This window comes from Cetorhinus maximus, unplaced genomic scaffold (genome assembly GCF_964194155.1).
Source record: "Cetorhinus maximus unplaced genomic scaffold, sCetMax3.hap1.1 HAP1_SCAFFOLD_3268, whole genome shotgun sequence".
Classification (NCBI taxonomy): Eukaryota; Metazoa; Chordata; class Chondrichthyes; order Lamniformes; family Cetorhinidae; genus Cetorhinus; species Cetorhinus maximus.
In genome coordinates, this window is record NW_027599187.1 from 1 (window position 1) to 14,630 (window position 14,630).

A 14,630-nucleotide genomic window follows, 5' to 3' on the forward strand; every position below is an offset into this window, starting at 1 on the left:
CAGACAGGACAGGAACGGTGGAGAGAGACCCCCTCAGACACAAACCATGGAGCAGGACACCGACTACTTGAATATAAGACACATCAAAAACAACACGACAGCGCCCAGTGAACGTAGGTTAAACTGTTCAATGGAGGGAGAGAGAGAGACGGAGAGAGAGAGACAGAGAGAGAGGGAGGGAGAAAGAGAGAGACTGAGGGGTTGGGGAACAGACGGTGGGACAGAGAGTGAGGGTGAGAGAGAGAGAGAGAGAGACGGAAAGACAGAAAGAGTATGACAATTATAAAGACACCGAGAGACAAAGAGAGAGATAAGGAATGAGAGAGACTGTCAGACAGAGAGAGAGAGAGACGGGGAGCGACAGATGGTGAGTGAGATTGAGTAAGGGAGAGGAAGAGAAATGGAGAGACATATTGAGAGTGTGAGAGAAAGAGAGAGAGAGATAGTGAGAGACATTGAGACTGAGAAAGACAGAGAGAGGTAGGGTTAGAGAGTTTGAGAGTGAGAGAGACAGTGAGAGAGATGGTGCACAGTGCATACTCGATGGGCCGAAGGGCCTCTTCTGCACTGTGTGATTCTGTGACAGCAACTACATGAATATGAGACACATCAGCACCGACAGGACAGCGCCCAGTGAATGTAGGTTAAAATTTACACCAGAGGGAGAGAGAGAAGTAAAGAGAAGGACAGCGAGAGAGAGTGAGAGTGAGAGAGAGGGAGAGAGAGAGAATTATGGGTTGGGGGACAGATGAAGGGACTGAGAGTGCGGGAGAGAGAGAGATAGAGACAGAAAGACAGAAAGATTATGAAAATTATAAAAATACTGAGAGACAGAGAGAGGGAGGAAAGGAATGAAAAAGAGAGTCAGACAGAGAAAGATGTAGAGACAGATGGTGAGAGAGATTGAGAAAGCGAGAGGCAGAGAAATGGAAAGAAATATTGAGAGTGGGAGAGACAGAGAGAGAGGTGATGAGAGGGACAGGGAGAGAGATTGAGAGAGACAGAGCGAGAGATGGTGAGAGAGATTAAAAGTGAGAGAGATAGAGGGAGAGAGTGACAGAGAGAGACAGAGAGAGAGATGGTGTGAGAGATTGAGAGAGAGGCACTGAGAGAGAGATCGTTGCAGACATTGAGGCTGAGTGAGAAAGAGAGAGAGAGATGGTGAGAAGGGCTGAGAGTGAGAGAGACAGCGAGAGAGATGTTGCAGAGTGCATACTCGATGGGCCGAAGGGCCTCTTCTGCACTGTGAGATTCTGTGATAGCAACTACATGAATATGAGTCACATCAAAACTGACAGGACAGCGCCCAGTGAATGTAGGTTAAAATTTACACTAGAGAGAGAGAGAGAGAGAAGTAAAGAGAAGGACAGGGAGAGAGAGGGAGAGGGAAAGAGAGAGAATGAGGGGTTGGGGGACAGATGGAGGGACTGAGAGTCAGGGCGAGAGAGAGAGACAGAAAGACAGAAAGATTATGAAAATTATAAAGAAACCGAGAGACAAAGCGAGAGAGGAAAGGAATGAAAAATAGAGAGAGTCAGACAGAGAGAGATGGTGAGAGAGATTGAGACTGATAGAGACAGGGTGAGAGATGTTGAGAGACAAAGATGGTGAGAGAGATTGAGAGAGAGGGACAGAGAGAGAGATGATGAGAGAGATTGAGAGAGAGGGACAGAGAGAGACGTGGTGAGAGAAATTGAGAGAGAGAGACAGAGGGAGAGATGATGAGAGAGATTGAGAGAGAGGGAGACAGAGAGAGATGGTGATAGAGATTGAGAGAGGGAGACAGAGAGAGAGATGGTGAGAGAGATTGAGAGAGAGGGACAGAGAGAGAGATGTGGTGAGAGATATTGAGAGAGAGAGATGGTGAGAGAGATTGAGAGAGAGGAAGACCGAGAGAGAGATGGTGACAGAGATTGAGAGAGGGAGACAGAGAGAGAGATGGTGAGAGAGATTGAGAGAGAGGGAGACAGAGAGAGAGATGGTGAGAGAGATTCAGAGAGAGGGAGACAGAGAGAGAGATGGTGAGAGAGACTGAGACAGAGGGAGACAGAGAGAGAGATGGTGAGAGAGATTGAGAGAGAGGGAGACAGAGAGAGAGATGGTGAGAGAGATTGAGAGAGAGGGAGACAGAGAGAGAGATGGTGAGAGAGATTGAGAGAGAGGGAGAGAGAGAGAGATGGTGAGAGAGATTGAGAGAGAGGGAGACAGAGAGAGAGATGGTGAGAGAGATTGAGAGAGAGGGACTGCTGCCCCTGGAGTCAGTATAACCAGCCTCTCATTCTGATCTCAGGGGAAATGTCATTGTGAAATGGAACGAAGAGGCAGAAACAGTTTTGAGGAAGTTTTCGCCCTGACATCGAGTCTGAGGAAAGATTGAGACACATCTGAGAGAGATAGCGAAGCAGACAGGACAGGAACGGTGGAGAGAGACCCCTTAGACACAAACCGTGGAGCAGGACATCAACTACACGAATATGAGACACATCAAGATCAACATGAAAGCCCCCAGTGAACGTAGGTTAAACTGTTCAATAGAGGGAGAGAGAGAGGGTGAGAGAGATTGAGAGTGCGAGAAACAGATAGGAGAGATTGAGAGTGAGAGGGACAGAGAGAGAAAGGGACAGAGACAGAGGGTGAGATGGAGAGAGTGAGAGGGGGGAACATAGTCAGATTGAGATGGAGGGGTAACTAAGTGGTATCTAACCCGGTGCTGTACCTGTCCTGGGAGTGTTTGATGGGGACAGTGTAGAGGGAGCTTTACTCTGTACCTAACCCCGTGCTGTACCTGTCCTGGGAGTGTTTGATGGGGACAGTGTAGAGGGAGCTTTACTCTGTATCTAACTCTCATCCATTGTATAGTTTCTGTTTCTGTTTTCCAGAGGATCCGGAGATCTCATACGCGGAGCTGAATCTTCATCCTGCCTCCGGGACATCTAAGGTCCGTACAACAGGTCAGAAGTTACGGATATCGTATGTCAGTCGTAAGATACTGATTTGTGTCAAATCTGCTGCACTTTAGTCGTTTCTCAATTGCATTGAACATGATGCATTAGGTAGACCCTGATTCTTTCAGTTTCGTCTTAAGTTACGCCTGAGTCAATATCGTACCTGATCCATCTCCTCTCTGCTTGTTACACCTTAGTTACGTATCTATTAGACTTTAGTTACAGGTCTGCTATTCTCTGTTTGGAAATCGAATACCTCCGACTGTCACAACTGTGCGACACGTCCCTTCCCTGTCAATTATATCTCAGTTACGTTTCTGTTGCATCGTAGTAATGTCACAGTTAAGCATGAGTCCTGTCCCTGTTGTACTTCTGTCGTGTGTCACTTGCTTCTTAGTTGCGTGTGTTACGTCTCAATTACACTTCGCTTCCATGTCCATCGCACATCCGTTGTATCTTAGCTGCGTTTCTGTTAGACCTCAGCCACGTGACGATCGCACCGTAGCTATGTGCCTGCTGTTCCTCGGTTTCCATGCCTTCATGTTTTGTATTCCACTTGTTCTATTGGTGAATTAAGTCTTTGCTAAGTCGCATTTACATGTCAACTGGCAGTAGCTGATAAAGCAAGCATTTGAGATGCACCTGGCTACGTTCCAGTTACGTCTTGGCGTGCTCCTGAGCTGATTGACATATCGGTGTGCGTGTTGTTGCTCTGTCGTTGTCCTCTGCTACCTACCTATGGCACACGTACTGACCGAACTGTCCTCATGTTCTTCATCCTTTCTCACTCCGTCTCTCTCCGACTCTCGTAGGTGAACAGGAACCAAATTACGCCCAAGTCAACTTCACTCCGCAGAGTCCGCAGCAGAACCAAGTCCCGGAGGTGACCCCGGTTAAAGGTCAGTCATCCTGGGAGTGTGGGGTCAGAGGTCACAATGGTTCAGGGCAGTCGGGGGGGAGGGACATGGTGAAGGATGAAGGGATTCACCACCCTATCCCTGTAACTTCCTCCAACACCTACACCCCTCCCTATCTCTGTAATCTCCTTCAGCCCCTACAAACCTCCCTATCCCTGTAACCTCCTCCAGCCCCTACAAACCTCCCTATCTCTGTAACCTCCTCCAGCCCCTACAAACCTCCCTATCTCTGTCACCTCCTCCAGCCCCTACAAACCTCCCTATCTCTGTAACCTCCTCCAGCCCCTACGACCCTCCCTATCTCTGTAACCTCTTCCAGCCCCTACAACCCTCCCTATCTCTGTAACCTCCTCCAGCCCGTACAACCCTCCCTATCTCTGTAACCTCCTCCAGCCCCTACAAACCTCCCTATCCCTGTAACCTCCTCCAGCCCCTACAAACCTCCCTATCTCTGTAACCTCCTCCAGACCCTACAAACCTCCCTATCTCTGTAACCTCCTCCAGCCCGTACAACCCTCCCTATCTCTGTAACCTCCTCCAGCCCCTACAACCCTCCCTATCTCTGTAACCTCCTCCAGCCCCTACAACCCTCCCTATCTCTGTAACCTCCTCCAGCCCCTACGACCCTCCCTATCTCTGTAACCTCCTCCAGCCCCTACAACCCCCCCTATCTCTTATCTCTGTAACCTCCTCTAGCCCCTGCAACCCTCCCTATCTCTGTAACCTCCTCCAGCCCCAACACCCCTCCCTATAATCTCCTCCAGCCCCTACACTCCTCTGTCTCTCGCTCTCTCTCTCTCTAACTCTCTCTGTGGCTCTCTCTGCCTCTTTCTCTCTGTCTCTTTCTGTCTCTGTCTCTCCTCCTTTAAGATGCTCCTTGTACTGATCTCTGTGTCTGAGCTTTTGGTTTCCTGTCCCTAATATCTCCCTGTGTGACTCGGTGTTCGATTCTCTTTGATAACCCTCCTGTACCGTGCGCTGGGATGTGAAACGAGGGATATAAACAAGTAACGTGGTTGTTTTTTCTCTCTCAAAGAGGGGTAGATACGTCACTATTGTCTGTTCCGTGAAGTTACTCGGGCTGCTCAACATGGGTCAATCTTTACTTCTCTATTCCAGATAAAACTGGACAGGAAACAGCTGGAGGAAGTATTTCAAAAAAATCCAGATGTCTCATCGTGGTCGGCCTCATTGTCTTAATCTGCAACTTCGCAATTATTACAGGTCTCACAGTCCACGGTACGGGGAGGAACATCTCACTGTAACACCCTGATATATCCCACACCCCTCACTGTAACACCCTGATATATCCCACACCCCTCACTGTAACACTCTGATACATCCCACACCCCTCACTGTAACACCCTGATACATCACACACCCCTCACTGTAACACCCTGATACATCCCACACCCCTCACTGTAACACCCTGATACATCCCACACCCCTCACTGTAACACTCTGATATATCCCACACCCCTCACTGTAACACTCTGATATATCCCACACCCCTCACTGTAACACTCTGATATATCCCACACCCCTCACTGTAACACTCTGATATATCCCACACCCCTCACTGTAACACTCTGATACATCCCACACCCCTCACTGTAACACCCTGATACATCACACACCCCTCACTGTAACACCCTGATACATCCCACACCCCTCACTGTAACACCCTGATACATCCCACAACCCTCACTGTAACACTCTGATATATCCCACACCCCTCACTGTAACACTCTGATACATCCCACACCCCTCACTGTAACACTCTGATATATCCCACACCCCTCACTGTAACACTCTGATACATCCCACACCCCTCACTGTAACACTCTGATACATCCCACACCCCTCACTGTAACACTCTGATATATCCCACACCCCTCACTGTAACACTCTGATATATCCCACACCCCTCACTGTAACACTCTGATACATCCCACACCCCTCACTGTAACACCCTGATATATCCCACACCCCTCACTGTAACACCCTGATATATCCCACACCCCTCACTGTAACACTGATATATCCCACACCCCTCACTGTAACACCCTGATATATCCCACACCCCTCACTGTAACACTGATATATCCCACACCCCTCACTGTAACACCCTGATATATCCCACACCCCTCACTGTTACACTCTGATATATCCCACACCCCTCACTGTAACACTGATATATCCCACACCCCTCACTGTAACACTCTGATATATCCCACACCCCTCACTGTAACACCCTGATATATCCCACACCCCTCACTGTAACACCCTGATATATCCCACACCCCTCACTGTAACACCCTGATATATCCCACACCCCTCACTGTTACACTCTGATATATCCCATACCCCTTACTGTAACACCCTGATATATCCCACACCCCTCACTGTAACACCCTGATATATCCCACACCCCTCACTGTAACACCCTGATATATCCCACACCCCTCACTGTAACACTGATATATCCCACACCCCTCACTGTAACACTCTGATATACCCCACACCCCTCACTGTAACACCCTGATATATCCCACACCCCTCACTGTAACACCCTGATATATCCCACACCCCTCACTGTAATACTGATATATCCCACGCCCCTCACTGTAACACTCTGATATACCCCACACTCCTCACTGTTACACTCTGATATATCCCAGACCCCTCACTGTAACACCCTGATATATATCCCACTCCCTTCATCACTCAGTCACTCCAGCTCTGTCGTGACATAGACAGGTGGGTGGAGCGGGCAGAAGAAGTTTAATGCAGAGAAGTGTGAAGTGATTGATTTTGGTCGGAGGAACCTTAAAAATTATGTAATATATAGGGTAGAATTTTTAAGGGGGTGCAGGAGCAGAGGGAGCTGGGTGTATATGTGAATAAATCATTGAAGGTGGCAGGACAGGTGGAGGGAGCAGTTGATAAAGCAGATAGTATCCTGGGCTTTATTAACAGGGGCATCGAGCACCAGAGCAGAGAGGTTATGCTGAATTTATATAAGACTCTGGTTAGACCTCAGCTGGAGTAATATGTACAGCTCTGAGCACCACATTATAGGAAGGATGTGAACACATTGGAGAGAGCGCAGAAGAGGTTTAGACAGATTGTTCCGGGGATGAGAAGCTTCATGGCTGACAAGGGAAGTCAGGGACAACATCATAGCTAAAGAGAAAGCATACAATGCGGCAAAGAGCAGTGGGAAACCAGGGGATTGGAAAGCCTACAAAGACCAACAGAGGACAACTAAAAAAGAAATAAGGAGGGAGAAAATTAAATATGAGGGTAAACTAGCAGGTAATGTAAAAGAAGATTGCAAGAGTTTTTTGTAGATATATAAAAGTTAAGAGAGAGGCAAAAGTGGACATTGGACCGCAGGAAAATGACGCTGGAGAAGTAGTAATGGGGAACAAAGAAATGGCGGAGGAACTGAATAGGTACTTTGCATCAGTCTTCACAGTGGAAGACATGAGTGACATCCTCAAAGTTCAAGAAACTTGGGGGGCAGAGTAAGGTGGCCATTACCAAGGAGAAGGTGCTAGGAAAACTGAAAAGTCTGAAGGTGGATAAATCACCTGGACCAGATGGATTACACCCCAGAGTTCTGAAGGAGATAGCTGAAGAGATATTGGAGGCGTCAGTGGTGATCTGTGTGGAATCACTGGAGTCAGGGAGGTTCCCAGAGGACTGGAGAATCGCTAATGTAACCCCCCTGTTTAAGAAGGGAGTGAGGCAAAAGACAGGAAATTACAGGCCGATTAGCCTGACCTCGGTCGTTGGTAAGATTTTAGAGTCCATTATTAAGGATGAGATTTCAGAATACTTGGAAGTGCATGGTAAAATCGGGCAAAGTCAGCATGGTTTCATCAAGGGGAGGTCATGCCTGACAAATCTGTTAGAATTCTTTGAGGAGGTAACGAGTAGGTTAGACAAAGGAGAGCCAATGGATGTTATCTACTTGGACTTCCAGAAGGCCTTTGACAAGGTGCTGCACAGGAGGCTGCTCAGTAAGATAAGAGCCCATGGTGTTAGAGGCAAGGTACTAGCTTGGATAGAAGATTGGCTGTCTGGCAGGAGGCAGAGAGTGGGGATAAGGGGGTCCCTTCTCAGGATGGCGGCCGGAGACTAGTGGAGATCCGCAGGGGTCAGTGTTGGGACCACAACTTTTCACTTTATACATTAATGATCTAGATGAAGGAACTGAGGGCATCCCGGCTAAGTTTGCAGATGATACAAAGATAGGTGGAGGGACAGGTAGTATTGAGGAGGCGGGGAGGCGGCAGAAGGATTTGGACAGGTTAGGAGAATGGGCAAAGAAGTGGCAGATGGAATACAACGTGGGGAAGTGTGAGGTCATGCACTTTGGTAGGAAGAATAGAGGCATGGACTATTTTCTAAATGGGGAGAGAATTCAGAAATCTGGAGTGCAAAGGGACTTGGAAGTCCTAGTCCAGGATTCTCTTAAGGTTAACTTGCAGGTTGACGCGGTAGTTAGGAAGGCAATGCAATGTTGGCATTTATTTCGAGAGGACTAGAATATAAAAGCAGGAATGTGCTGCTGAGGCTTTATAAGGCTCTGGTCAGACCACATTTAGATTATTGTAGCAATTTTGGGCCCCGTATCTCAGGAAGGATGTGCTGGCCCTGGAGAGGGTCCAGAGGATGTTCACGAGAATGATCCCAGGAATGAAAGGCTTAACATATGAGGATTGTTTGAGGACTCTGGGTCTATACTCGATGGAGTTTAGAAGGATGAGGGGGGATCTGATTGAAACTTACAGAATACTGAAAGGCCTGGATAGAGTGGACGTGGGGAAGATGTTTCCATTAGTAGGAGAGACTAGGACCTGAGGGCACAGCCTCAGAGTAAAGGGAAGACCTTTTAGAACAGAGATGAGGAGAAACTTCTTTAGCCAGAGTGTGGTGAATCTATGGAATTCATTACCACAGAAGGCTGTGGAGGCCAGGTCATTGAGTGTATTTAAGACCGAGATGGATAGGTTCTTGATTGGTAAGGAGATCAAAGGTTACGGGGAGAAGGCGGGAGAATGGGGTTGAGAAACTTATCAGCCATGATTGAAAGGCGGAGCAGACTCGATGGGCCGAAAGGCCTAATTTCTGCTCCTATGTCTTATGGTCTTCAGGTCCGAGGAGAGACGGGAGAGGTTGGGACTGTTCTCCTCGGAGAGAAGGAGGCTGAGAGGGGATTTGATGGAGACGTTCAGAATCAAGAGGAGGCTGGACAGAGGAGACGGGGAGAAGCTGTTCACACCGGGCCCAGAGGACACAGATTTTTAAGCGATTTGCGAAAGAATCAAACGCGACGTGAGAGAAAACGTTTTCACACACCGAGCGGTTCGGCTCTGGGATGTGCTGCCTGGTCATGTGGGGGAGGCAGGTTGAATTGAGGCATTCAAGGGGGCATTGGATGGTTATTTGCACAGATACAATGTGCAGGGGTACAGGGGGGAAAAGGCAGGACAATGGCACTGGGTCCTAACGCTCATTCGGAGAACCGGTGCGGACACGATGGGCCAAATGGCCTCCTTCTGTGCGGTTCAGACCCTGTGGTTCTTTGACCCTGTGATTCTCTCAGTCCTACAGATGGACAAGAACATGACGGGACAGAATGGAAAGATCCGGAATATGTCCGAGACCATTGAACAGATGCTCCGGGACCGAAGATCCTTCTGCACCATCCTCCGGAACTACTCAGGTGAGTTGGTGCTGTCGGCCCCCACCCCCTCCCCCACTCTCCCATCATCCCACACTCTGTCCCATTGGGATCGCCCCCACCCCCTGTCTCCCCAACCCCACCCCCACCCCCACCCCCTGTCTCCCCGCCCCCACACCCTCACCCACTCTCCCATTCTCCCCCGCTCTGTCCTATTGGGATTGCCCCCACCCCCTGTCTCCCCGCCCCCACCCGCTGTCTCCCCGCCCCCACCCCCAGTCTCCCCGCCCCCACCCCCAGTCTCCCCGCCCCCAGCCCCAGTCTCCCCGCCCCCACCCCCAGTCTCCCCGCCCCCACCCCCAGTCTCCCCGGCCCCACCCCCAGTCTCCCCGCCCCCACCCCCAGTCTCCCCGCCCCCACCCCCAGTCTGCCCGCCCCCACCCCCTACCCCAACCTCCCATCCTCCCCCGCTCTGTCCCATTGGGATCGCCCCCACCCCCTGTCTCCCCGCCCCCACCCCCTGTCTCCCCGCCCCCACCCCGTCTCCCCAACCCCACCCCCTGTCTCCCCAACCCCACCCCCTGTCTCCCCGCCCCCACCCCCTGCCTCCCCGCCCCCACACCCTGCCTCCCCGCCCCCACCCACCCACCCCTGCCTCCCCGCCCCCACCCACCCACACCTGCCTCCCCGCCCCCACCCACCCACCCCTGCCTCCCCGCCCCCACCTACCCACCTCTGCCTCCCCGCCCCCACCCACCCACCCCTGCCTCCCCGCCCCCACCCACCCACTCCTGCCTCCCCGCCCCCACCCACCCACCCTTGCCTCCCCACCCCCACACACCCCTGTCGCCCCTCCTCCACGCCCACCCCTTTTCTCTCCTCTTCCACCCCCTGTCTCCCCACCCCCACCCTCCCCATCCTTCAGTCAAGTTTGGGACAGGCGAGGGGTTGAATCGATCTGGAGGGGTGGGGTCTGTCCGACAGATTGAAGGGATTGGATAAGGTGCAGGATCCAGACCCGAAGCCTGAGGTCTACAGGCGAAACCACGGCGACCGGACCCGAGGCGTTGAAAGCAATGAAGAGATTCGATTGGGTCGATGGAGAGAAACTATTTCCTCTGATCCGGTGGGTTGTGAGGGAGCCGGGGAGGGGGAGTCGAGAACAAGGGGGAAGGTGGTTAAAATTCGAGCCAGGATGTTCAGGGGGGACATCAGGAAACACCTCTTCACACAAAGGGGAGCGGAAATCAGGAACTCTCCCCCCACCCCCGAAATAAACTGTGGGGCCGGAGGTCAAAGGGAATCGTCAAAACTGAGATTGAGAGATTGTTGTTGGGGATGGACGGTCATGGAACCGAGGGAGTTAAGGTACAGAGCAGATCCAATGGAATGGTGTAAAATACCCGAGAGGGGCTGAATGGCCTCCTCCTGTTCCTGTGTAACAGGCTCGAGAGGGGCTGAATGGCCTCCTCCTGTTCCTGTGTAACAGGCTTGAGAGGGGCTGAATGGCCTCCTCCTTTTCCTGTGTAACAGACTCGAGAGGGGCTGAATGGCCTCCTCCTGATCCTGTGTAACAGGATCGAGAGGGGCTGAATGGCCTCCTCCTTTTCCTGTGTAACAGACTCGAGAGGGGCTGAATGGCCTCCTCCTGTTCCTGTGTAACAGGCTCGAGAGGGGCTGAATGGCCTCCTCCTGATCCTGTGTAACAGGGTCGAGAGGGGCTGAATGGCCTCCTCCTTTTCCTGTGTAACAGACTCGAGAGGGGCTGAATGGCCTCCTCCTGTTCCTGTGTAACAGGCTCGAGAGGGGCCGAATGGGCTCCTCCTGTTCCTGTGTAACAGGCTCGAAAGGGACTGAATGGCCTCCTCCTTTTCCTGTGTAACAGACTCGAGAGGGGCTAAATGGCCTCCTCCTGTTCCTGTGTAACAGGCTCAAGAGGGGCTGAATGGCCTCCTCCTGTTCCTAATGTTTCGATGTATTTCTCTGAATTAAGTCTGTATAATTTTGCAGAGTCTCCCTGTCCGAACGGCTGGAAAGTTCATAATCATCATTGCTATAAATTCTCAACGGAGAGAGTAAACTGGGACTCGGCAAAACAACAATGTGAATCCCAAAATACACACCTCGTCATCATAAATACAGAACAGGAACAGGTGAGAATGACAGACGCATCTGTCAGAATGAGATAGAGAGAAAATATCCCTCTGCACCGTCCCCATCAAACACTCCCAGGACAGGTACAGCACGGGGTTAGATACAGAGTAAAGCTCCCCCTACACTGTCCCCATCAAACACTCCCAGGACAGGTATAGCACGGGGTTAGATAAAGAGTAATGCTCCCTCTACACTACATGAACGAGGCTTTCAGTAGTCAATGAGCTGAGACCGGGGTGGTTCTGGGTGATGTTACGGAGTTGGGAAGAGGCCGCCATGGTGACGATGTGGATATGAGGTGGGAATCCCATCTCCAGATTAAACACAACCCCAGGGTTGTGAACAGTCTGGTTCAGACTCAGGGAGTTCCCAGGATGGAGTCGGTAACTCAGGAATGGAGTTTAGAACAGAGACGGAAAACAACAGCTTCAGTCTTCCCGATATTGAATCAGAGGGAATGAGGGAGAATTTCCTGAGGAAGGGTTTGGTGTATTTTGGGGATCAGTTGTGTGTGCGTGTTTGTGTGAGTTAAGGCAGTCATACTAACTGAACACATTCCATCATTGTATCTGCTGCAGAATTTCATAGAGAAATCTCTCGAGAATAATCCTGGGGATTACTGGATCGGATTAACAGATCGAGAGAGTGAAGGAAACTGGAAATGGGTGGATGGGAACCCAGTGAGGTGAGTCCCAGCGTCGCATGGAGAGAGAGAGCGGGACAGGGGGATTAGTTTGGGATTGATACAGGGCTATGGGGAGAGAGCAGGACAGGGGGATTAGATTGGGATTGATACAGGGCTATGGGGAGAGAGTGGGACAGTGGGATTAGTTTGGGATTGATACAGGGCTATGGGGAGAGAGCAGGACAGGGGGATTAGATTGGGATTGATACAGGGCTATGGGGAGAGAGTGGGACAGTGGGATTAGTTTGGGATTGATACAGGGCTATGGGGAGAGAGTGGGGCAGTGGGATTAGTTTGGGATTGATACAGGGCTATGGGGAGAGAGCGGGACAGTGGGATTAGTTTGGGGTTGATACAGGGCTATGGGGAGAGAGCGGGACAGTGGGATTAGTTTGGGGATTGATACAGGGCTATGGGGAGAGAGCGGGACAGTGGGATTAGTTTGGGATTGATACAGGGCTATGGGGAGAGAGCAGGGCAGTGGGATTAGTTTGGGATTGATACAGGGCTATGGGGAGAGAGCGGGACGGTGGGATTAGTTTGGGATTGATACAGGGCTATGGGGAGAGAGCGGGACAGTGGGATTAGTTTGGGATTGATACAGGGCTATGGGGAAAGAGCGGGACAGTGGGATTAGTTTGGGATTGATACAGGGCTATGGGGAGAGAGCAGGGCAGTGGGATTAGTTTGGGATTGATACAGGGCTATGGGGAGAGAGCGGGACAGTGGGATTAGTTTGGGGATTGATACAGGGCTATGGGGAGAGAGCGGGAAAGTGGGATTAGTTTGGGATTTGTACAGGGCTGCTGGCAACTTGTTGAGTCTGTACAGGAATGTGTTGGATTTTTATCGGTATTTTTTATTTCCTCATTTCCCAGTTTTACCCGATGGGAGCAGGGTCAAGCGAATAATCTGTATTATTATGAAGACTGCGCTATTTTCAGAACCAGTGACTGGAATGATGTCCGTTGCACCCGTTACTTCCATTTCATCTGTGAGAAAAGGGCACTGCCCAGCGTCGAGGCAGCTGATATTGAGAAATATTGTTCCTGAAGAGAGACTGGGACACAGAACGAGAGTGTCAGGATTGTCCAAAGATCCCCAGCCCCTCCCCCCTTCCCCACAATCCCCAGCCCCTCCTCCCTTACCCACAATCCCCGACTGCCCAAGGCCACGTCCGAATGATGGAAGTTCATCTGTTCCTCCTCTCCCCCAGGAGGAGCCCCCTGCAGCGCCACCAGTGGTAGGAGGCAGGAATGACAGCGTGACGGTTGACATTGGAAAACCCCATTATAAGACCAGACAGTAATCCGGTGAAATGTTACAGGCCGGAAGTCCTGCATTTCTCTAGCACCTTTCACGAACTCAGGAGATCCCCAATGTGCTTTTGCAGCCAATGAACTTTGCAGCCAAAAACTTTGTTTTCATAGTTGTCATGTCCAAAACGAGGCACTGAAATTGCGTGCAGTAAGCTCCCACTGGACTCAGGATTGAACTCGTTCACATCGGAAATAACCTTTGGACATTTTCTTCTCCGACTTTGGAAATCATGTGAACTAATTTTCATCTCCGTGGTTCTTGTACTGTTACTATCCATAGTTGTAAAAGTTTCCTTTTTCTGTCCTCCATTACTCTGTGTTTGAGTGTGTGTGTGTGTGTGTATGTGTGTGTGTGCATGCACGCACGGGGGGTGGGGGTGTGTGTATGTGCATCTGTGTGTGTGTATGTCTGTGCATGTACATCTGTGTTTCTTTGTCTCTGTGTGTGCGCATTTGTGCTTGTGGGCATGTGTGTGCAAGTGTGTGTGCATGTGTTTGTGTGTGTGCATGTGTTTGTGTGTGTGAATGTGTGTGTGTGTGAATGTGTGTGTGTGTATGCGTGTGAGTTTGTGAGTGTTTGTATGTGTGAGAGAGAGCTTTAGAGTGTGTGTGTGGCCCAGAGTGTGACATTATGAACACTCCTTCCACGGGTTTTAAATGTAAATAAACTAACCCGAGTTGATCACAATGTGAGTTTGCTGTGAGTGATTAGTAAAGTGGATCAGACACACTAAGGGTTTGGGAAAACACACCACAACACACTTCACAAAGAATTCAAAACACCTTCTGCGTACGAACAGTTGGTGAGAGACAGAAGTACAGTGTGCCTGTCCCTCGCCTGTCCAGAACAGTTCGTTCTGAGGAACCTACCAACTCAGACACACGTACAAGATCTCCAACTTTGTAATACTGCTC

The 14,630-nt window shown here is 50.5% G+C and overlaps 1 protein-coding gene across 2 annotated transcripts; it reads left to right on the forward strand.

The window, feature by feature from the left end:
- The first annotated feature begins 35 nt into the window (after positions 1-35).
- Positions 36-14,401, forward strand: LOC144677912 (C-type lectin domain family 17, member A-like). 2 transcript variants are annotated; one of them, XM_078537891.1, is made up of 8 exons: positions 36-113; positions 2,880-2,951; positions 3,758-3,844; positions 4,982-5,101; positions 9,480-9,599; positions 11,568-11,710; positions 12,290-12,396; positions 13,275-14,401. In XM_078537891.1, the coding sequence occupies exons 1-8, from the start codon at positions 47-49 to the stop codon at positions 13,447-13,449; spliced, it is 891 nt and encodes a 296-aa protein (XP_078394017.1). In that variant the 5' UTR covers positions 36-46; the 3' UTR covers positions 13,450-14,401. The 2 variants fall into 2 exon arrangements, with proteins under 2 accessions (XP_078394017.1, XP_078394018.1); XM_078537892.1 differs by lacking the exon at positions 36-113 and adding an exon at positions 2,381-2,514.
- The last annotated feature ends 229 nt before the right edge of the window (positions 14,402-14,630 follow it).